Here is a 24218-nt window from a genome sequence, read left to right as displayed (position 1 = left end):
AGTAAAAAGTATCATAATAGTACATAATTTGAAAGAAATATGGTAAGATTTATTCCACAACTTTCATTTCTTTAGCACTTCTAATGTAATAAAACATCTCTGAGCCACATAAGGAGATATTCGGACAGGTGACCAAAAGCTTGGTCAAAGAGGTGGGTTTTAAGGACCACCTTAAAGGAGGAAAGAGAAGCAAGGAGGTTTAGGGAGGGAATTCCAGAGTTTAGGGCCTAAGCTGCTGAAGGCATAGCCGTCAACGGTGGAGTGATGAAAATCGGAGATGTGCAAGAGGCCAGAATTGGAGGAGCGCAGAGATCTTGGAGAGTTGTAGGGCTGGAGAGGTTACAGAGATAGGGAGGGGCGAGGCTATAGAGAGATTTGAAAACAAGGATGAGAGTTTTAAAATTGCCGGGCCAGGAGTCAATGTAGGTCAGTAAGCACAGGGGTGCTGGCTGAACAAGACTTGCTGTGATTTGATTCAATATACTGCTGTCATATGTACTTCATAGATATGATGAAGAAGTTCCAATTGTATTTTTTTTCTGAAAGTTGGAATTGAAAAATAAAGGAATGCTTGAAACAGATATTTTCAAATCCCAAATAATTCCACTAAGCAGAAAAAGCCATAAAATGCATTGTTTTGGGTTTTATAAGTAGAGGCATAGCATACAATAGTGAACAAGTAATGATAAATTTATACAAAACATTGGTTAGGCCACAGCACTGTGTGCAGTTTGTTGTGAAAAGGATGTTAAAGCCATAGGCAGTGTACAGTGTACATTCACCAGGATGATGACAGGGATGGAAAAATATAGTTATGATGAAAGACTAGATATAGTGGGACTATTTCCACCAGAGCAGGGAAGGCTAAGTGAAGATTTAATTAAGGCTTTTAAAATTACAAAAGAGTTCTGATTGAGTGAATTGGGAAAGACAATATTCTCTGGTTGGGGAATTGGTGATGAGGGAGTCATCAATTTAACATCATCACTAAGAGTGTTGTTAGAGCATGGAATGCTTTGCCACAGGGAGTGATTGAGGTAGAGACCATTGTTTCTTTTAAGGGACAATGGATAAATATTTGAAACAGAGAAAAATACAAAGATCTGGGGAGATTGCAGGGCAGTGGGATTAGTTTTGGATCGCTCCAGCAAACAACCGGCACAGACACGAGGAGCTGGATGGCCTTCTGTGCTGTAAACTTCCAATCTCCTCAGATAGATATAATGGTCCTGCAAATAAAAATATCAAATCGAGATAATTGATACTGTTGCTTTCATCTTTAAGGAGATCCTAGTTGCAATCTCTTTGAAAAATATTCCCCTCCAAACCAGATATTGTAAAGTAATCAACCAGAGCAGGATCGTTCAAAAGATTATAGAATTGTGAAATAAATGACTGGCATTTGCCACTGAAGCAGATTGTATAAATTAATTCAAGAGATAATGTGATACGTTTTTGGAAAATGTAGGGAATAAGGAATAGAGTGAGGTGGTGGTTAGGTGTGGTTAGCCTTGGCTCAGTAGTAGCACTCTCGCCTCAGTCAGAAGTGCATGGGTTCAAAACCTAAGCACTTGAGCCCTTAGTCTAGGCTGACACTTCAGTGCAGTACTAATGGAATGTTGTACTGCTAGAGGTGCCATCTTTCGGATGAGATGTTAAATTGAGGCCACGTATGCCCTCAGATGGATGTAAAAGATCCTATGGCACTATTTGAAGAAGAGCGGGTGTCCTTGCTAACATTTACCCCTCAACCAACATCATTAAAAATAGATCATCTAGTCATTTACTTCACTGCTTTTATTGGGTCTTGCTCTGTGAAATTTGGCTGCCATGTTTGCCTACATTAGAACAATGACTACATGTCAAATAAACGTGAAGTGCTTTGGATGTCCTGAGGTCAGGAAAGGAGCTATATGAAACCAATTTTTTTTTTGATCAGTGAAAAAGGCTTATTTATGCCTAACTCAACATATTAATGAGGTAACTAGAAGGGTTGCCGTTTCTTCCAGAATGGGGCAAGAACCTCCCGGGCACTGCTGTCAACACCCTGGGAGAACTTTGTCCTTTCAATTTCTCGCTGCAATAGCAGCCTGCTCCCGCTCCGCAACCGGTCGCTGCTGCAGAAAGGCCTCCAGCTCAGTGACGTTACCCCTCCACCGCTGCAAGAGAGCCGGCTCGTGCTTAGGGGCGACCAGAAAAGGGGCTGGCTGATGAAGGAACAGCCAGGAGTCTGTTGGGGGGAGGGGGGAGGGGGGGGGGGGGGAAGAGGAAGAGGCAGACAGACAGAGTGGGGAGAGGTGCAGGGCTGAGTTGGAAGAGGGGGAGGATAGGGACTGGTGATCAGGGGGATTGGGACTCGGGTGGTGGGAGGAAGGAGAAAAAGAGAGGGAGACTCAGAAATAGGGTGGGTGTGGGGCCTAGCAATTCCTGCAGAGCCGGGAGCAGCAGCAGCTACTTGGTGAGTGGGACTGAAGTCGAGAGAGAAACTGCCAGTAAAAGGGGAAGTGAAACCTGGGAACTTTACTGTGGGTAAATAGTCAAAGATAGTTTCCACTGGTGGGTGAACGGGTAACGAAGGGAAAGAGAACGAGGATTCTCACTGGAAGGACCAAGCGGGAAGGGAGAAGGAAGGTTTTTGAACTGAGGCCTATTATACCATGGGATGCCTCACCACAAATGGCTACTGAAGCAGAGACTTGAACATCTTTTAAACGGGCATGGGATAAGTATTTGAAAAGGAGAATTATAAAAGGATCTGTGGGGAATGGAAGTTACAGGGGAGAGCACCAGTACAGGTACTGAGGAACCAAATAGCATCCTCCTATGCTGTAATTTCTATCATTTTATGAAAACTCTTTTTTATTGAGTCCGAGCCCAGGGAGTGATTTAGAAATACTGGTGCTGAGCTGAGGCTAGTCCAAGTGCTCTGTGAGAAATGCTCCAAACACTGAGCCCACTGCCCTTTGTCAATCTCTCTGTTTGGTTCAGGTCGGTCTGTGTCGGCCGGTTTTGTTGAGTGAAGTCCAAGTACAGACTGGCTCTGACTGAGGCTGAGTTGTCACCTTTGCATGGAACTGGAAACCAAACCAGAATCTAAGGAGATGGGGAGAGAGGTGGCCCTGTTAAAAGTGGGGAGCCTGACCGCACCTTCTGTAGTGCAGGGGGATTTTGGCTGTAGTTAGAGTGAATACCAGTTGGTTATAGGATTACTAGTTACAGCCAGAATAGTGGGCCGTGACATCTATTACTATCAGCTACATATGCACGATCGATGAGTTATTGTATTACTGTTATTGTATTACAAGGGGATATAGACAGGCTGGGTGAGTGGGCGGAGATTTGGCAGATGCAATATAATATTGGAAAATGTGAGGTTATGCACTTTGGCAGGAAAAATCAGAGAGCAAGTTATTATCTTAATGGCGAGAAACTGGAAAGTACTGCAGTACAAAGGGATCTGGGGGTCCTAGTGCAAGAAAATCAAAAGGTTAGTATGCAGGTGCAGCAGGTGATCAAGAAGGCCAATGGAATTTTTTTTTTTTTTTTTAATTCGTTCACGGGATGTGGGCGTCGCTGGCAAGGCCGGCATTTATTGCCCATCCCTAATTGCCCTCGAGAAGGTGGTGGTGAGCCGCCTTCTTGAACCGCTGCAGTCCGTGTGGTGACGGTTCTCCCACAGTGCTGTTAGGAAGGGAGTTCCAGGATTTTGACCCAGCAACAATGAAGGAACGGCGATATATTTCCAAGTCGGGATGGTGTGTGACTTGGAGGGGAACGTGCAGGTGGTGTTCTTCCCATGCGCCTGCTGCCCTTGTCCTTCTAGGTGGTAGAGGTCGCGGGTTTGGGAGGTGCTGTCGAAGAAGCCTTGGCGAGTTGCTGCAGTGCATCCTGTGGATGGTGCACACTGCAGCCACAGTGCGCCGGTGGTGAAGGGAGTGAATGTTTAGGGTGGTGGATGGGGTGCCAATCAAGCGGGCTGCTTTATCTTGGATGGTGTCGAGCTTCTTGAGTGTTGTTGGAGCTGCACTCATCCAGGCAAGTGGAGAGTATTCCATCACACTCCTGACTTGTGCCTTGTAGATGGTGGAAAGGCTTTGGGGAGTCAGGAGGTGAGTCACTCGCCGCAGAATACCCAGCCTCTGACCTGCTCTCGTAGCCACAGTATTTATATGGCTGGTCCAGTTAAGTTTCATTGGAATGTTGGCTTTTATTGCTAGGGGGATAAAATATAAAAACAGGGAGGTATTGCTGCAGTTATATAAGGTATTGGTGAGACCGCACCTGGAATACTGCATACAGTTTTGGTGTCCACACTTAAGAAAAGACATACTTGCTCTCGAGGCAGTACAAAGAAGGTTCACTTGGTTAATCCCGGGGATGAGGGGGCGGACATATGAGGAGAGGTTGAGTAGATTGGGACTCTACTCATTGGAGTTCAGAAGAATGAGAGGCGATCTTATTGAAACATATAAGATTGTGAAGGGGCTTGATCGGGTGGATGCGGTAAGGATGTTCCCAAGGATGGGTGAAACTAGAACTAGGGGGCATAATCTTAGAATAAGGGGCTGCTCTTTCAAAACTGAGATGAGGAGAAACTTCTTCACTCAGAGGTAGTAGGTCTGTGGAATTTGCTGCCCCAGGAAGCTGTGGAAGCTACATCATTAGATAAATTTAAAACAAAAATAGACAGTTTCCTAGAAGTAAAGGGAATTAGGGGTTATGGGGAGCAGGCAGGAAATTGGACATGAAGCTGAGTTCGGATCGGTCAAGGCCCTGTGGGTGGCGGAGAGGGCCCAAGGGCTGAGTGGCCGGGTCCTGCTCCTACTTGTGTTCTTTAGATTTGTGGTTGGGATCAGATCAGCCATGATCTTATTGAATGGCGGAGCAGGCTCGAGGGGCCGATTGGCCTACTCCTGCTCCTATTTCTTATGTTCTTATGTTGGTTATGGGGGGAATCTGACTTATTCCTGTAGTAGTATTACTGTTAATTATTGGTGTAATTTCAGTGAGTTACTATTAGATACTGGTGGAATCAAAGTTCCTCCCACCTCTGCTTTCCCTCTTGCGAATCCCTCCCACATCTTCAGTTTCCCTTCTTCGCCTGCTCGCTGGTGGCCTCCTGGTTCTTGGAACTTCTCGCAGAACAGCTGCTGGCACAAAACCACGACCAAAGATACGCAGCCTTTACACGGTAAATGCAATAACATTTGGAGATGTCATGTGATCAGGCATCAAGTGATTAAACCTCCAGGAATACTTCCAACCGGAGTTGGCAACCCTAGCAACTAGGAGGTAGTCAAACACTTGATTTAGTGTTCAGCAGTGATCCTATTTATGACATCTCCATGTGGGGCCAACACCTGGGCAATAGTGACCATAATATTAGATTTCAGTTGATCAGTAGAACCAAAGGCACTGAGACTCCAATGTTAATTCCAGATTTTAAAAGGGCTAACTTTGCTAAAATGGCAGAAGACTTGAATCAACTCTAATAGATGGATATTACTACCAATACTGAAAAAAATGGAATATCTTTAAAAGCATATTAATGCACAAGGAAGCCATATATGTCCCAAAAGATGGACACATGGCAAGACAAAGCCAAAATTGATACTAGCTCAATTGCTAAATTTAAATCTGAGATAGATAGCTTTTTGGCAACCAAAGGGATATGGGTCAAAGGCAGGTATATGGAGTTAGATCACAGATCAGCCATGATCTTATCAAATGGCGGAGCAGGCTCGAGGGGCTGAATGGCCTACTCCTGTTCCTATATTCCTAAAATGACAAATTAGACTTAAACAAAAATGCTTTTATAGACCAAAGGAAAATAATTCACGAGAACAGATACAGGTTTCATGCATAATTAAAGATAACAAAAGCTGCTATTAGAGCAGCTGACAGATCAATGGAGACGATGATATTGGACAGCTATGATAGCAATGTTAAAAGCTTTTTTTTTTAAAAGTAGTAACAGGGTCTTCAAAGATTGCATATGGACATTGAAGGAGTCCTCAGGACAGATTCAAATGGACTCCCAGGGTATGGCAGAAGTCTTAAATTATTACTTTGCATCAGTCTTCACTCCTGTGGACGATATTTACCCAGCAATGAGTAATAGCTGCTGATATAATTTTAAACAATTTTACAACACCAAGTTATAGTCCAGCAATTTTATTTTAAATTCACAAGCTTTCGGAGGCTTCCCCCTTCCTCAGGTGACATCGTTCACCTGAGGAAGGGGGAAGCCTCCGAAAGCTTGTGAATTTAAAATAAAATTGCTGGACTATAACTTGGTGTTGTAAAATTGTTTACAATTGTCAACCCCAGTCCATCACCGGCATCTCCACATCACGATATAATTTTAGTTAGCAGGTCCAGATGATGTCTACCTGGCTGTGCTTAAAGAGATGGAACATGTGCTTTGCTAGCCCCTTTCCCGTATGTTTAACAGCTCGCTAAAGTCAGGGATTGTTCCCGTGGACTGGAAGGATGCTCATATTGTTCCAATCTTCAAAAACAGTGACAAGTCAGCACCAGAGAACAATAGGCCCATTAGTTTGACTTCAATCATGGGCAAGATGCTGGAAGGGATCTTTAGAGAAGCTCTCTATGAATATTTGGACAGAGAAGGCGTTATAAGTGACACTCTGGACAAAAGGTTGTGTCTTACTAATTTAATTTTTTTGAAGGCATTACTAGGGTTTCTATTTAGATTTTTAGAAAGCCTTTGATAAGGTACCTCACAATAGGTTATTATACAAGTTAGAATTCTTTTTCCAGAGGATAGCAGACCTATGGAACAAGGTTGAAGAGGTAGATGTAGGTTTCGGAGAGGAGGAGTGGCATTATAGGGCTGATTTTGTACTCCCAGTATGGAGCTAGACTCACAAGGAACTTTTTTTCTTTTTCCATAGATGCTGCATGACCTGCTGAATGTTTGCAGCTTATTTCTGCTTTTGTTTCATAATGAATGCACTTTGCTTTACAATCTTGAGGTTGTGTGATTGAAGGTTATTGTTACATGACACATACTTATGACATACTTATAACATTTTGTCACTGTTTGGCTGGGTTTCAAACTGGTATACCCCACATGTACCTTAATTCAATATACTAAATGCTTAGGACAAGAAACCACTGCCAAAAAGCTTTGTTATTAAAATAGACACAGTAATATTTTCAGGTCAATAACCGGTGAACATGTAGAACAATGTATTACAGATTAGTAATATTCACCGATCCAGTATCAAACTGTCTGACATTTACCATGAAGTAGTCAGCCAGTCAAAAGATAGAATATGGTGATCAATTGATTAATTGCATCAATTTTATGCTTTGGAACATAAAATATCCATCACCAATCTAATATATCCCAACAATATTAGATCTTGATGTCAAAGAATTATGATTTCCTCTTACGCACATGAAAAACAAAGATTGAAGGATCAAATTTACCATGCCCATTTATTTATCTATCTGTTCGCACAAAAATAACAAGTTTATTGTGTAGTGTGACAGAAATCTCAGAAGGTACACAGCATTGATAAAATGCACATCAACATGCACCTCAACTTGAAACCTTGGTTTATTGATGTGCAGGAGCCATTGTCCTAAACATCTGGGTTTCTATGATTATTATATTGTAATTTTTCATCTTGGGGTGGAGAATCGTAACCGTTAATACCGTGTCATTTTTGTTTTTGGTTGTTGATACTGACAAATACATTATGGTCATTTGTGATCCTCCTGCTTCCAGGTTGCAAACCTTCTAAACTGTAAGTAGCATAACTGAGCGAGCCTTTGGCTTGGTAGCATTTCCGCCTAAATCAGAAGGTGGAGGGTTCAAACCATGCTCCCAACAGTTCTGGCAAGTGGAGAACGGAGCTCCAACTCTGAATTCTGGGTTGATATCCAGTGGGATACTCATGTCCAACGGGTATAGTTGGCCCCCCTCATTGTATGGGTTGTGGGAGTTCATATAACCCTCTTGCTGTATAGGAATAACCACCCTAATGGCTAGTATAAAGATGGTTATGGCCATAGAAAGAGAATTCATGTCGCAACCTGTCAGACTGTTAATCAGTCAGCGAATCCTTCCACTGCTTTGCACTATTTTCCAAGGGAAGAGTGCGAAGATACGAATACAACAGCTAGCATAACAACACATGATTTGTGAGTAACTCTGGCTACAGAAACCACTGATTATCTTGGCTAGTGCAGCTTATGACTGGAATGTGGGATAACAGTTTTCTTTTTAAATGAGCATTTTTTTTCAGCTGAAAATGTATCTGTGGGTAATAGTCAACCAAAATTAAAATAATTCAATTATCAGCTTTGATGATCAAATACTGAATGAAGAACACTATTTTTAATCCCCCCCACCCCACCCGATTGTCTGCCCATACTCCTGAATTTGAAGTTGCTAATTCATATTAGGAATGGTAACTTTGGCGCCAGCAGACTTTCAGTACTTCACCCAAGCATCCATTCCTCATACGTGTGAACCTGGACAGCGATGAGCTCAATTCCATCTTTATCTGGCATCAACACAAGTGCATTTTCGGCAGGATCATCATATAGAGATCAGGAACAGTAACCCTAGCTATTTTCACCCTTCATAACCAATTAGCTCTATATAGCTCAATATCACCACCATGCATAGTGCACTAACTTGCCTGAACCATCAGGGAGCCCTAGGATAACATGTTTACAAAAGTCTTACCTATCAAGCTTGGCTGCAAGGGATTTACGTAGTTTTAATTCCTCTGAATACAATTCCTTGTATCTTTCAAGTTCCAACTTAGCGGATTCTTTCAGATTCATGCTGTCTTGTTGTGAAGTTCTAAGCTTACTCAGCTCTGATTCCAGGTCTTTTATTCTCTGCTCCAATTGGTTTCTTATTGTACTTTCATTTGTGGCTCTCAACTGTTCCAAGGCTTCCTGAGAGGCTTGTTGAGTCTTAACATGCAAGAGTGTAATAATTTAATACTGCATTAGAACAAAATAATTTCAAATCACACATTTTTGGAAATTACTAGTATTTACACACACTGTATTGAGACAGTAAACATTGAGAAATTAAGTTATTAGTTGTCATGTTGCTGTGAGGCTAGATTACGCCAATAAAGCATTTATTTTACAGATTTGCTGCGAGCTTTGGGGCTGGTTTCTGCAGCAAAATAGCAAATAAGGTAACGCTAGTTGGTGCCTCCTGTTACGATTTGCTCTTGCTCCTCTGTATTTTTTTTATTTGTGTTCATAGCAAATGACAATTTCCATAAGTGGACTTGTGCCTGCTACAATCTGAAACTTAACAGTCTTAGGTGTGCTGTGAATGGGAGTAAAGGGCCTTAAGGAAATCAATTATCCTTTTACTGGGACATTTTACGCTGGAAGTTGCATGGGTTGCCTACCATGCATTCCTGTTCTCTCCAACAGGCAGGAAAGCACAAGGTTGTCAGATTATATTGTTAAAACTAAAACAAATCATATATACACTGGAGTAAAAAGAAAACAATAATACTAGTATTAGATCAATCGACATGAATTTAAAGGCTTTTTTTTCCAGACAACAATACTAGTATTAGATCAAGCCACATGAATTTAGAAGTATCTTTTTCAGAGCGTGTTTCTTACATGAGAAGCAAGACTAATTCAAGGAACAGCAGTGCAGCTGAGATCACTGCAGGCAGGAGATATATTACGTTAGGGTCCATGAAAAAAAGAATTCTTTAAAGTCAAGCAATACAAGACATCGGGGTTTTACATGAACCTACAGGCTGTTCAATTCAGTAAGCTAAAAAGATATCAGCTTATAACTATTCTTAAACTGTTGGTGTCAATAGTAGCACTAAAACTCGCTTGTTTACAATGATATTTTCCACAAGTGTATACTGCAACTCTTCATAAAGAAGGTTCCAATTTGCCAAATATTTAGGGAAGATTTATAAAAAGTGACAAAAGCTCCAACATGATGCAGCGAGGAATTCAGATCTTAATAATGTTACTTTTCTCACTGTATGGTAAATTTTAATAATCAGCAGTGTCTCATCACTAAATTGGATAAACACAAGCGGCGTCATTTTAGCACCGTTCCTGGCGGGGGGGCTCCGAAAATCGGAGAATCCCGGCGCGGTACTGGAGCCCGCCCCGAACCCGCACACCTCCGGGTTCCCCGCTGTCGCGCCGGCGTGCGTGCACAGCCCCCGCTGGTGGGAATCCCGCAGGCAATTAAAGCCAGCGGGGTTCCACTTGAAGGTATTTATTTAGGTATTTCAGGTCATTAACTGACCTGATTAAGGGATTATGTGGGATTTTAGAGCAAACTGGGACTGTTTCCCACACTGGGGGAAACACTCCCAGGTCAAATGGACGTGTTGCAGCTGTCAGCCTGTGGCAGCTGCAAAGGTCCATTTGACCAGGGGAGGGGGGGGGGGGGGAAAGAGACCCTCACCCATTGCAGGAGGCCACTCTGTCACTTGGGACAAAGTTTGGCCTCCACCACCCTCCTCCTGATAGTCAAAGTCACCAACCTGCACACTTACCCTGGGGTCCAGAGGCATGGACCTACCTTGCGGACCCCCTCGGATGTACATCTTGCGGATGGGGGCCGCCGTAGCTGCAGTCATGACCTCCTCGGAGGGCGAACAGCATCACCAGCCTCGCCATCCACGCCGTCCACCTCTGACACGTGGAGCTCCACAACAGAGTGCTGTGACACATCCACCTGTACAGCAGGAGGGAGGGCTACCTCAGAGAGAGATGCGTCGCAGAGGGCACTACCCTCGTCACAGGGTCCACAGACCGAGGCTCAGCCTCCTGGACCTCCCTGAGCAGCAGTGCACACGGAGGCTCAGGGTCACTCGACATGTAGTCGTGGACATCTGCAGCCTCTTTCATGCCGAGCTGCTCCTGGCTGGCCCGAGCACCATCTTCTTACCTGTCACTGTCAAAGTCACCACTGCCCTCAACAACTTCTCCTCCGCATCCTTCCAAGGTGCAACCGGGGACATCGCCGATGTCTCTCAGTCGTCTGCGCAAAAGAGCCCTGCAAATACACCTACACCCACTCTGCAGTGACACAATGGGTGGCATCAGTTGTGGGTCCTCATAGTGATCATCAGGAGAGGGCATTATTGCACAGACCAGACAGGATTCGCGAAGACATGGCACTAGTGGTGCCAATATATGTAATGTGAGTTGGTCAGAAATTCAATATAAGTAACACCCATGACAAACCCTTGTGCATCCCCTTCATGCTCACGACACGTTTGCCTTACACTGCCTACTGCACATATGTGATGCATGCCCTGTGGCTGCAGCACAGGTAGTGGCAGGTTGAGTGAGGCTGGCCGTGAAAGAGATGCATGAGAGGGTGAGTATGAGAGAGAGCCATGAGATTGTATGAGGATTGGGTTGAGTGGTAGTGGTGGGATGAATACTGGCGAGGTGAGTAGGTGCAGGTAAGATGAGGATGAGGTTTGAGTGGGTGTGAGGGGTGATGTGACAGAGTTGTGTTGGCAGTGCTGAAGGAGATGTGGGGTGGGGGCAGTGATGTGGCAGACGGAGTGCAGGGGAAAGACTACGTGTACTCACTTTGGCTGACCTACTGAGGTCATTGGAGCGCCTCCTGCACTGTATGCAGTTGGGCGATATGTTGGTTGCGCTGGTGACCTCCTCTGCCACCTCGAGCCAGGCCTTCCTGGTGGCAGAGGCAGGCCGCTTCCTCCCGCACGCCGGGAGGAAGATCTCTGTCCTCCCCCTCCTCCTCACCCCATGTATTGATACCTGGAGTGAGGCATCATTAAACTGGGAGCAGCCTTCCCCCTGGGCTGCTCCATGCTGTAATTTTTGCTATTTGTTGCAGCATCTGTCAGTGGAGGACTGCCCTTTAAATAGAGCTCCTCCAGCTGACAGGTCGTACTGTGCATGCGCAGTCCGCCCGACACGCAGATCAGCAGTGGGGAACCCAGAGGACCAGGTAAGTGGATCCAATTAGTGGATTGGATGCTAGAATCGCGCAGGAAACTGACTAATTTCACTGGGCGCGGGATAGCCTCCCCGCCGAGAACCCGCAGCCCTGCTAACATCGGGCCCAAGATAACTAGACAGCTTCTTGTTTATTATCCAGGCATCATTTATCCCGACATCTACTTTCAAAATTAAGTTCACAGTCCTACCTGCAAGAATAAATTGACTTCTTCTAATTTCTGTTTGATTTCCTTACGAGCATGTTCCTCTACCTCCCTCTTATATTGTTCTATGTGACTGTAGTCCATCATGTTAGTTTCAACCTGATGTTTCAGACTGGCCACTTCCTCCTCTAGCTGCCGTTTTCTTTTCTCCAGCCGATCATAGCTCTTCTGTAAAATCCTCATTGGTGCGACCTGTTCAGAAAGCTCTTGATTGGTTGATTCCAAACGTCTACTTTTTGAAGATTCGACTTCTAGTTGCTGTGACAATTCATCTATCTGTGAGACGTGGAGAAATTGTGTTACAAAAAAGTTTGTAACTATCTTTCAGTGCATTTCTGTGATATTATCTGGATGTAAATCACATCCTAATGTTCCTGAGTGTTCTTAGGTTGGTTAGAAATATTAGTTACACAGAATGTACAGCAGAGAAACAGGCCATTCGGCTCAACAGGACCGTGCTGGTGTTTATGCTCCACATGAGCCTCCTCCCTCCCTAGTTCATCTAACCCCATCAACATATCCTTCTATTCCTTTCTCCCTCATGTGTTCATCTAGCTTCCCCTTTAATGCATCTATGCTAGTCGCCTCAACTATTCCTTGGGGTAGCGAGTTCCACCTTCTAACCACTCTCTGGGTAAAGACGTTTCCTCCTGTATTCCCTATTGGACTTATTAGTGACTATCTTATATTTATGGCCCCAAGTTCTGGTCTCCCCAGCAAGTGGAAACATTCTTCTCTACATCTACTCTATCAATCCCTTTCATAATCTTAAAGACCTCTATCAGGTCACCCCTCCAGTCTTCCCTTTTCTAGAGAAGAGAGCCCCAGTCTGCTCAATCTTTCTGGATAAGTATAACCTCTCAGTTCTAGTGTTATCCTAGTAAATCTTTTTTGCACCTTCTCCAGTGCCTCTGTATCCTTTTTATAATATGGAGACCAGAATTGCTCACAGTACTCTCAAGTGTGGTCTGTACAAGTTTAACATAACTTCTCTGCTTTTCAATTCAATCCCTCTAGAAATGAATCTTAGTGCTTGGTTTGCTTTTATATAAAAAAAATGGCCTTATTAACTTGCGTCGCTACTTTTAGTGATTTGTGTGTCTGTACCCCCACATCCCTCTGCTCCTCTACTCCATTTAGACTCTTATTATCCAAGCAGTATGTGACCCCCTTATTCTTCCTACCAAAATGTAATACCTCACACTTACCTATATTGAAATTCATTTTCCAATTACATGCCCATTCTGCAAGTCTTCCTGTATTTTGTCGCAGTCCTCCTCGGTATTAACTATACCCCCCAATTTGGTGCCATCCGCAAATTTTCAAATTGTACTTCCGATGCCAGAGTCCAAATCGTTTATGTAAATGGTGAGCAACAATGGTCCCAGCACCATTCTTGTGGAACACCACTTCCCACCTTTTGTCAGTCTTAGTAACTGCCTTTAACCCCACTCTGTTTTCTGTAATTATTCTACTGATGAATGACATTCAGTTTTTAATATATCCGGGTGTACTTACTGGATGCATTTCTTTGGAAGTGGGTAGCAGCATCCCGCAGGGTTCTGCTCTGGGATCACTTCTGTTCATTATGTACATCAATGATTTGGATAAAGGGCTGGATTAGGGAATAGTGTCTAAATTTGTAGCCATACTAAAATAGGAGGCATAGTAAATAATTCTGAGGATCAAACAAAGCTGCAGAGAGATACTGATACGATGGTGGAATGGGAAAAAAAGTGGCAGATGGAATTCAATTTCAGTAAATGAGAGATGGCACATTTTAGTAAAAAAGGGTAATAATTATACTTTGAATGAGGGAAGGCGCTGTGGAAGAACAGAAAAATTTGATGCTTCAGATTCACAAGTCATTAAAATGGAATATTGGGTTCCATGGCAAGAAGTATAGAATCTAAAAGTTGAGATGTAGTGCTGAACCTGAGTAAGACCACGGTTGGAACACTTTTGTGCTCCAAACTATAGGAAGCATGCTGAGGCAACAGAGACAGAGTAGCGCAGATTAACTAGGATACTACTAGTATGAAGAAATACAAAGACAGACTAGAAAAATTGGGGTTGTTTTCATTAGAACATAGAAGGGTGATTTGATAGAGGTGTTTAAAATTATGAAGAGATGGGATAGAGTAGACAGAAACAGACTGTTTCAAGTGATTAAGGGATATAGAATGAAGGAACCTATATACAAGAGATTTAAGACAAAGAGCAAGAGAAACTTTTTTTATTCAAAGGATTGAGAGGCTCTGGAATGCTCTACCAGAGTTGGTGATTGAAGCTGAAACCAGATGGGTTTTTGAAGGAAAGGAGAATAAAGGGATATGGGAGCTGGGCGGGCACATGGGATTTGGACTACTACTCCTGTAGAGGATAAACACCAACATAGACTGGTTGGGTCGAATGGCCCATTTCTGTTTTGTAATTTCTATTTAATTATACAGGATTTCTTGATTTACCCAAGAATAACCCAAACTCTTAAAACTAGACTAACAAGGCATTGAAAACAGTATTGAAAACCTGTGACATTTTTTTTTAGAGCAAAGGAAGCATCCTGCTCCCAGGGCTTTGCCAACCCATCTTTTGATTTGACTTATAGTAGGTGAAGAGGACAATTTGGAGTGATTCATATGATTTATTTTTCACCTCATCCCTTGTCAGGGACTCATCAAGTAGGAACTGTGGGTGTGGGTGTGCTACTACTGCAAGACACAGCATCTTGTAGCACCATTAAGCCTAGGATGTAAAATGGCCTCACCTTGCTCTTCAGTCTGCTACAAGTGGCCTCACTTTCAGAGCGCCCATGATCCAGTTCTTGAATACCGCTGAGCTGGGAGACAAGTTGTCCACAATCATACTCCTTCAGCTTCTTTTTGGTAGTCTTTAACAGTGTTCTCATTCTGTATAACAAATATAATCAAATGTAATGGAATCTGTCTACAATTGCAAATTTAGATTGTCTCAACATATCCTTCACTAGACATTCTACGCTACATAATTATATTATTGGCTCGAATATGGAGTGATCATTGAGAAAACTATATAAGTAGTTTTTAAAAAAATTCGTTCATGGGATGTGGACGTTGCTGACCAGGCCAGCATTTATTGCCCATCCCTAATTGCCCTTGAGAAGGTGGTGGTGAGCCGCCGCCTTGAACCGCTGCAGTCCGTGTGGTGAAAGTTCTCCTACAGTGCTGTTTGGAAGGGAGATCCAGGATTTTGACCAAGCGACGATGAGGGAACGGCGATATATTTCCAAGTCGGGATGGTGTATGACTTGGAGAGGAACGTGCAGGTGGTGTTGTTCCCATGTGCCTGCTGCTCTTGTCCTTCTAGGTGGTAGAGGTCGCGGGTTTGGGAGGTGCTGTCGAAGAAGCCTTGACGAGTTGCTGCAGTGCATCCTGTGGATGGTACACACTGCAGCCACAGTGCGCCAGTGGTGAAGAAAGTGAATGTTTCGGGTGGTGGTTGGGGTGCCAATCATGGGGGCTACTTTGTCCTGGATGGTGTCGAGCTTCTTGAGTGTTGTTGGAGCTGCACTCATCCAGGCAAGTGGAGAGTATTCCATCACACTCCTGACTTGTGCCTTGTAGATGGTGGAAAGGCTTTGGGGAGTCAGGAGGTGAGTCACTCGCCACAGAATAACCAGCCTCTGACCTGCTCTTGTAGCCACAGTATTTATGTGGCTGGTCCAGTTAAGTTTCTGGTCAATGGTGATCCCCAGGATGTTGATGGTGGGGGATTTGGCGATGGTATTGCCATTGAATGTCAAGGGGAGGTGGTTAGGCTCTCTCTTGTTGGAGATGGTCATTGCCTGGCATTTGTCTGGCACGAATGTTACTTGCCACTTATCAGCCCAAGCCTGGATGTTGTCCAGGTCTTGCTGCATGCTGGCTCGGACTGCTTTGTTATCTGAGGGGTTGCGAATGGAACTGAACACTGTGCAATCATCAGCGAACATCCCCATTTCTGACCTTATGATGGAGGGAAGGTCATTGATGAAGCAGCTGAAGATGGTTGGGCCTAGGACACTGCCCTGAGGAACTCCTGCAGCAATGTCCTGGGGCTGAGATGATTGGCCTCCAACAACCACTACCATCTTCCTTTGTGCTAGGTATGACTCCAGCCACTGGAGAGTTTTTCCCGATTCCCATTGACTTCAATTTTACTAGGGCTCCTTGGAAACAGTATGGAGGGTGGCAGCAATGAGAGGTAGCAGGAGGGAGTGGGGAAGGGAAAAGGTGGTGTTGAGGGAGAGGTGGGAAGGAGAATCCTTCCCCTCTCTATCCCAGAAGGTTTGAAGAAGAGAAGGGATTCCTTCAATAAGCAATAATATTATACAATATAATATACAATAATAATAAACAATATATTACAACAATGAGCAATGTTTACGATTTAAATGATGAGGTTTCCTATTTTAGCATGAGGAAGCCCCTTAAAGAATCCTGCTCCGCCCAAAGAAAAGCTAGTTGTTGCCTTGATGCGGAACCAGCTTTAAGTTGGGTAAGTTTTTCGTGCTTTTAAAAGTGTCAAAGCTTTTAAAAACATTTAACCAAATTAAAGCCATTCCCAACCATGGTGGAATCCTTGCACAGGTGTTAGGGCTCAGGTCCGATCAGGGCACCAGCACGCTGGTGAGCATTTGAATTTCATTAGACCACAGGCAGCTAGGTCTCCTGTAGCATTGCAGTGACTTGGAAGATAAGCTGTTTTCTAACAACTGGGGTACGATGCCATGGAGCATACAATTTATTATTAGTGATGCTAATTTACAGAGGTTGAAGGAGTCAAATTACGTTTTATTACATGATAGTTTTGGGATTTTTTGAGCAGTGTTTTGGGGATCGATTTCTGCAACTGTGTCCGTTTTTCCAAGAAAACTGTGAATGGATGGCCTTGTATGTTTTGTATAGTCAATTGTTATCTCCTTTTTGCAGATTGCAGATAGGGAAAGAGGGATTGCAGGTTTAACAGCAGGAATGAATATTATGCTTCAGTAACATTGGGGGTGAGGGGCTGGGGTAGAAGGAACATCCTGGATTGTGGAAGCACGGGGGAGGGCAAATCTGGGGTCTGATAGAACTGAGGTCGGAATGTAGTTTGATTATTGAATGATTCCTGGTGTCTGGCAGTAGTGAAGTCGGGTGGGTCGTGTTTCCAGGATTTGCCAGCAGTGGAGGAATGAAGCAAGATATGTTAGCACTGTGAGGTTGATCCCATTAGAAGAGGGACCCTGATGTTTCAGAGAGATCCTAAGGGGTGGGAAAAGCAGGAGGTGAGCACTAGAAACACAGGAAGGGGGGGGTCTCATGGTCCGGGAGCACTAGAGTGGGGGTCCCTGGAATATGCAAGTATTGAGCACCAGGGTCATGGGACATGGAAGTATTGAGAGTGGTGGCTTTGGGGTCTGGGAACAATGGGAGGCAGATGGAGGGGGAGTAGGGTAGAGGAAGGGGTACTGGGGTCCAGGACCTAGGGAAAAGGTGTTTCAGGCTTGAGATTTCTAGAAATGGGTCAGGGAGTGGGTGGATGGGTGGTTCTGATACATGGAAATACTGCAGAGGGGAATCCAAGGGTATAGAAAGATTGGGGAAAGAGGGGTGTTGGGCTTGGGGAGCATTGGAGGGTTAGGGTCCCGCAATATTCATGGGATCATTGGGATCTGGGAAAGGGGAATGGGGTCTGCAGTAATTTTTTGGGAGGAATGCAGAAGAATGGAGGCTAACAGCACTCATCCTACTCCTGCAGAGCAGTTTTAAATTATTTCTATAACTTGTTTCCCAGCACTGAGCTAGGTACCAGTTACTAACTGTCTGAAGTACTTATACTGAATTTACTGACAGTATAAATGGTTTAAACAATTAACTGCTGGTTACCAGTTCCATACTGGGATACCTGCTCTTCAGGAGATCTGATATGCTACTAACGGCAGAGGCGACAAAGGCAGTGGTGGCCAGATATCAGATTGGGCGAGAGGCTAATATTGATGACGGTGGTGGTAGGGGATACAGGGGAGCAGTGAATCTCTTACTGGCTCACAATGGGGAGTGGGCAGTGGTAGGAGCAGAGAGGTGCCAGGACTTCACATCAGGCATATGGTCTGATTTGTGGGAGCCTTCAAATGGCTGGCACTGTGAATAACAGTGCGACCCAAATTGGAGATTTAGCTGAGGGGACTCAAGCAGTGATAAGTAAAATGAATAATTAAGTTAAATTGTGGTAGAAACGAATGACAGACAGGATGAAAAAAGTGTTACAGAAAGTAAGTATGATGCTGGAACTGCATGCTATATGCAAGACTTTTAATATGAGCCCAGATATTATGTAACAGAATTTAATATCGTACCGGTTTAGTTCTTTTTGAAGCTCACTGTTTCTTTTCATTTCCTGAGCCAGCCTGGTTTCCACTGATCGCTTAAATTCTGCAAGCTTCTTTACTTTTTTCCTTTCACTTTCAACCTTCAAAAAAATGCTTTTTTTTACTTAAGATTATATATGCACATATATATATATATCTCAATTAAATAATAAAGACAGATATAAGTGGAAGACATCAATAACTACAAATAACTTTATAATCACTCCCTATCTTTTGTCACATATACTTACAATTTGAATCTATGGGACGATTTAATTCTGTAGTCGGCCAAATTGTGCAACAGAACCAGCTGCCTGTGCAAAAACTATTACGGTAAGTGATGATGTTACTATGAGCATTAATGAGTGACATTATTAGAGATTTGAGAAATATGGAGGGATCTGTTTAAGATGGACGGGTTGCACCTCCACAGAGCTGGGACCAATGTCCTCATGGGGAAGTTAACTAGTGCTGTGGGGGAGGTTTAAACTAATTTGGCAGAGGGATGGGCCACAGGATGAAACATTGGAGAGGAGAAACAAGGTGTACAGAGGACTGGTAGAGGCAAATAGCACTAGAGTAAAGAATAGTCCAGAATTAGGAGGGATCAGACAGGCGGCAAATGCGAGGCAGTCTAATATGAGTTTGGAGCACATGTGCGTGGTTAATAAGGTTGGTGAGCTGCAGGCACAAGTCACCACATGGGACTATGATATATTGGCAATAACAGAGACCTGGCTCAAAGAAGGGGAGAATTGGGAACTTAATATTCCTGGCTACAAGGTATTTAGGAAACATAGGGAAGGAAAGAAAGGGGACGGGGTGGCAGTATGGATCAAAGAAACTATTATGGCACTGGAAAGCGATGATGTAATTGAGGGGTCAAAGACAGAATCTAATTGGTTAGAATTAAGGAACAATAGAGGAGCTATTACGCTACGGGATGTATACTATAGGCCACCAAATAGTGGGAAGGAGATATTGGAGCAAATTTGAAGGCAAATTACAGAAAGATGCAAGAACGAAACAGTAGTGACAATGGGGGACTTCAATTATCCCAATATAGACTGGGATAATAACAGTGTAAAGGACAAAGAGGGGGAGGAATTCCTGAAATGTGTACAAGAGAACTTTCTTGATCAGTGTGTTTCCAGCTCAACGAGGAAAGAAACAGTGCTGGATCTAGTTCTGGGTAATGAAGTGGGGTAGCATTTGGGGAACAGTGAAAAGAAAGACTTGCATTTATATAGCACCTTTCACGACCTCAGGACATCCCAAAGCACTTTACAGCCAATGAAGTACTTTTGAAGTGTTGTCACTGTTGTAATGTAGGAAACACGGCAGCCAAGGTCCCACAAACAATGTGATAATGACCAGATAATCTGTTTTTTTAGTGATGGAGGGTTAAGGGATAAACATTGGTTAGGACATCGGGGAGAACTCTCTTACTCTTCTTCGAATAGTGCCGTGGGATCTTTTACATTCACCTGAGAGGGCAGTCACGCCTTAGTTTTATGTCTCATCTGAAAGACGGCACCTCCGACAGTGCAGCACTCCCTCAGTACCACACTGGAGTGTCAGCCTAGATTTTGTGCTTAAGAGTGAGGCTTGAGCCCACAACCTTCTGACTCAGAGGAGAGCGTGCTACCCACTGAACCACGGGTGATCATAGTATCATCAGGTTTAGAATAATTATGGAAAAAGACAAGGAATGATCAAGCATAAAAATACTTAACTGGAAGAGGGCTGATTTCAATTAATTAAAAAGGGATCTTGCCCAGGTGGATTGGAATCAGAAATTGTTAGGCAAAACAGTAATTGAACCATGGGAGGCCTTCAAGGAGGAGATGGTTTGGGTACAGAATAGACACATTCCCATAAGGGGGAAAGGAAGGGCATCCAAAACTAGAGCACCTTGGATGACTAAAAATATAGAGATTAAAATTAAACCGAAAAAGGAAGCTTATGATAAATGTAAGATCAAGCTGAATACAGAAAGTACAGAGGAGATCTAAAAAAGGGAATAAGAGGGGTGAAGAGAGAGTAGGAGAATAGATTAGTGGCTAACATAAAAGAGAATCCAAAAGTCTTTTATAAACATATAAATAGTAAAAAGGTAGTCAAGGGAAGGGCAGGGCCGATTAGAGACAAAAAAGATCTTCTTGTGGAAGTAGAGAGTATGGCTGAGGTACTAAATGAATACTTCACATCAGTCTTCACTAGAGAAGAGGATGCCGCCAATGTAAAAGTAAAGGAGGAGGTAGTAGCGATATTGGAGGGGATAAAAATAGGTAAATAGGAGGTACTTAAAAAGTTGGCAGTACTCAATGTAGAAAAGTCACCGGGTCTAGATGGGATGCATCCCATTATTGAGGGAAGTAAGGGTGGAAATCGTGGAGGCTCCAGCCACAATATTGCAATCCTCCTTAGATATGGGAGTGGTGCCAGAGGACTGGAGGATTGCAAATGTTACACCCCTGTTCAAAATAGGGGAGAGGGATAAACCTGGCAATTACAGGCCAGTCAGTCTGATGTCGGTGGTGGGGAAACTTTTAGAGACAATAATCCGAGACAAAATTAATTGGCACTTGGAAAAATATGGCTAATAAATGAAAGTCAGCACGGATTTGTTAAAGGAAAATCGTGTTTGACTAACTTGATTGAGTTCTCTGATGAACAGAGAGGGTTGATGAGGGTAGTGTGGTTGCTGTGTATATGGACTCTCAAAAGGCATATGATAAAGTTCCACATAATAGATTGTTAACAAAATTAAAGCCCATGGGATTAAAGGTACAGTGGCAGCATGGATATAAAATTGGCTAGGGAACAGAAAGCAGAGTATTAGTGAATGGTTGTTTTTTAGACTGGAGAGAAGTATACAGTGGTGTTCCCCAGGGGTTAGTATTAGGACCACTGCTTTTTTTGATGTACATTAATGACCTGGACTTGGGTATAGAGGGTACAATTTCAAAGTTTGCAGATGACACAAAACTCGGAAATGTAGTAAACAACGTGGAGGATAGTAACAGACTTCAGGAGGACATAGACAGACTGGTGAAATGGGCAGACACATGGCAGATGAAATTTACTGTAGAGAAGTGTGATGTGATACATTTTGGTAGGAAGAACAAGGAGAGACAATATAAACTAAATGGTACAATTTTAAAGGGCGTGCAGGAACAGAGACCTTGGGGTGTATGTACACAAATCTTTGAAGGCAGCAGGACAAGTTGAGAAGGCCGTTAATGAAGCATATGGGATTCTTGGCTTTATTAATAGAGGCAAGGAGTACAAAAGCAAGGAAGTCATGTTGAACCTTTATAACACTCGTTAGGCCTCAGCTGGAGAGACTGGAGAAGCAGGAGTTGTTTTCCTTAGAGCAGGGAAGGTTAAAGGGGATATTTGATAGAGGTGTTCAAAATCATGAACGGTTTTGATAGAGTGAATAAGGAGAAACTGCTTCCAGTGGCGGAAGGGTCGGTAACCAGAGAATACCGATTTAAGGTGATTGGCAAAAGAACGAGGGGCAACAAGAGGAAACATTTTTTTTTAAACGCAGCGAGTTGTTATGATTTGGAATGCACTGCCCGAAAGAGTGGCGGTAACAGATTCAATTGTAACTTTCAAAAGGGAATTGGATAAATACTTGAAGGGAAAAATTTTACACAGCTATGGGGAAAGATCACGGGTGTATGACTAATCAGATAGCTCCTTCAAAGAGCTGGCATAGGCACGATGGGCCGAATAGCCTGTTTCTATGCTGAACAATACCATGATACAACTATGATACTATGAAAACTATTTAATGTACAATTTTTCAATAAAGTGCACGCAACTATTTTTCTAGATCATTACACACTCAAGTCACATGATGCAAAAGTTCTTAATACCAATAAGTAAACAATTTCCATATCTTGTGCCGTAGAACGATTGTGATGAGATACGTAAAGAGCTTTAACAAATTTCCAGTTAACTATTATTCTATTTACAATTGGACTAGATGCTTGTAATTTCGGAAATGTAAACCTAATTTTTTTGGCATGTCACTCAGACAACCCTCTGTAATTTCAGCCATAAACAACGTATTTATGAAAAGGAACTAGTACTTTAAAAATTAGTTCATTAAGTCATCCTACAATGAAGTAATTTATTGCTTTTTTCGATTATATGTACCCTGATTTTTTACAGATCTAGCAATCTTTCCATACATTTGCCAGTGTGGAATGTAGATACATTTTATGCAAATACACGTGCTAATTGTTGGGAAATATTACTTTAGTAATTTTGTTTTATGTTTTACAATCAGGTTGCATTTTGGTCACAGATCAGTTTTCCAGCTTCACAATCCTCTCATAGGTCACCTGAAATATTGGTCATAAAAAAAGTGAACTTTTTAAAAATATAAAAATTTAAGAGAAAATTTGTAATTGTGAGTACAACTGTAAAGTATAGAACACTTAAATTTTGTACTAAAAAATCTTGCAACAAAATAAGGCACTTCATACTAGATCTTTTGATCAATATAATATAATCAATTAAACAATAAACACCTACATTCAGGGCCACAGACACTAAACAACACATAATGTAGGACCTGTTTTAGAACATATACACTGAGGTTATGTATATTGTTGTTACCCTTGATGAGAAAGGTTACTTCCATTGTGATGATCAATTTTTTTAAAAATGAAATTTTGAGATACAGCTACTTTTAATGCAAGTGAATGTGATAGCCATTGAGAACAGTTTAGTCTTTTACCAGTTGTATTATTATTTTCTCCTTCTCTTTAGGATTCCCTGTGCCATATACCAATGTCCAGCTACAGACAGGATAGATGACCTGCTCCCAGTGCACTGGCAATGGCACTACTTCACTGACGGCTTGGATGTTCCCTTCCTCCATGGGAGAATATACCCAACTTTATATGTTTCCTTAAGGCATAACTGATCATGGCTGGACCAAAGGAAGCTGTTAGGGGATACAAATAAGATTGTGGGCAAAAAGGTGACAGATGGAATTCAATGTTAGCAAGTGTAAGGTGGTATATTTTGGTATGTATTAATTATATATTGAATGGGGAAGGCTGTGTGATGTGGAAGAGAAAAAGGATTTGGGAATTCAGATTCACAAGATATTAAGAGCAGTACCACAAATGCACAAGGCTTTAAAAAAAATGCTAATGGAATACTGGGTTTTATGGCAAAAGGTATAGAATGTAGAAGATGTAATGTTGAATCTATATAAAAACCTTACTAAGGCCACAGTTGGAGTACTGTGTGCAGTTTTGGGCTCCACATTATTGGATGGATGTTGAGGTAATAGATTCACTAAGATTCTGCCTAGTACAAGGAAATACAAATACAAAGAAAGACTAGAAATATTGCAGCTGTTTTCATTATAACAGAGGAGATTATGTGGTTATGTGATAGAGGTATTTAAAATTATAACGAGATGGGACAGAGTGGATAGAAGTAGACTGTTCCCAGCGATTAAGAGATCTAGAATGAGAGGACATAGATACAAGATTAAGTGTAAAAAAGGTTAGGACAAAGGAGAATTTTCTTCTTTTTCTAACACAGAAGGTTGTGAGGCTGTAGAGTGCACTACCAGAGTTAGTGATGGAAACAGAGCCCATGTCAGATTAGATAGG

The 24218-nt window shown here is 42.7% G+C and overlaps 1 protein-coding gene across 6 annotated transcripts in view; it reads right to left on the bottom strand.

Annotated features, from left to right (window-relative positions):
• The window catches only part of si:ch211-272n13.3 (ankyrin repeat domain-containing protein 26), a 191437-nt gene that overhangs the window by 6754 nt on the left and 160465 nt on the right, over positions 1 to 24218 (bottom strand). For all 6 annotated transcript variants that reach the window (XR_010966206.1, XM_067999525.1, XM_067999526.1 and 3 more), the window contains 4 exons: positions 18556 to 18668; positions 14965 to 15106; positions 12183 to 12473; positions 8726 to 8961 (listed from right to left, as the gene is read on the bottom strand). Coding sequence is in view for 5 of the 6 variants with exons in the window: in XM_067999525.1 (XP_067855626.1) it covers positions 8726 to 8961; positions 12183 to 12473; positions 14965 to 15106; positions 18556 to 18668 (782 nt within the window). In the remaining variant the exon portion in view is untranslated. The remainder of the gene's footprint in view (positions 1 to 8725; positions 8962 to 12182; positions 12474 to 14964; positions 15107 to 18555; positions 18669 to 24218) is intronic.

This window comes from Heptranchias perlo, chromosome 18 (genome assembly GCF_035084215.1).
Source record: "Heptranchias perlo isolate sHepPer1 chromosome 18, sHepPer1.hap1, whole genome shotgun sequence".
Lineage (NCBI taxonomy): Eukaryota > Metazoa > Chordata > Chondrichthyes > Hexanchiformes > Hexanchidae > Heptranchias > Heptranchias perlo.
This window is presented reverse-complemented; position numbering and strand designations above follow the sequence as displayed.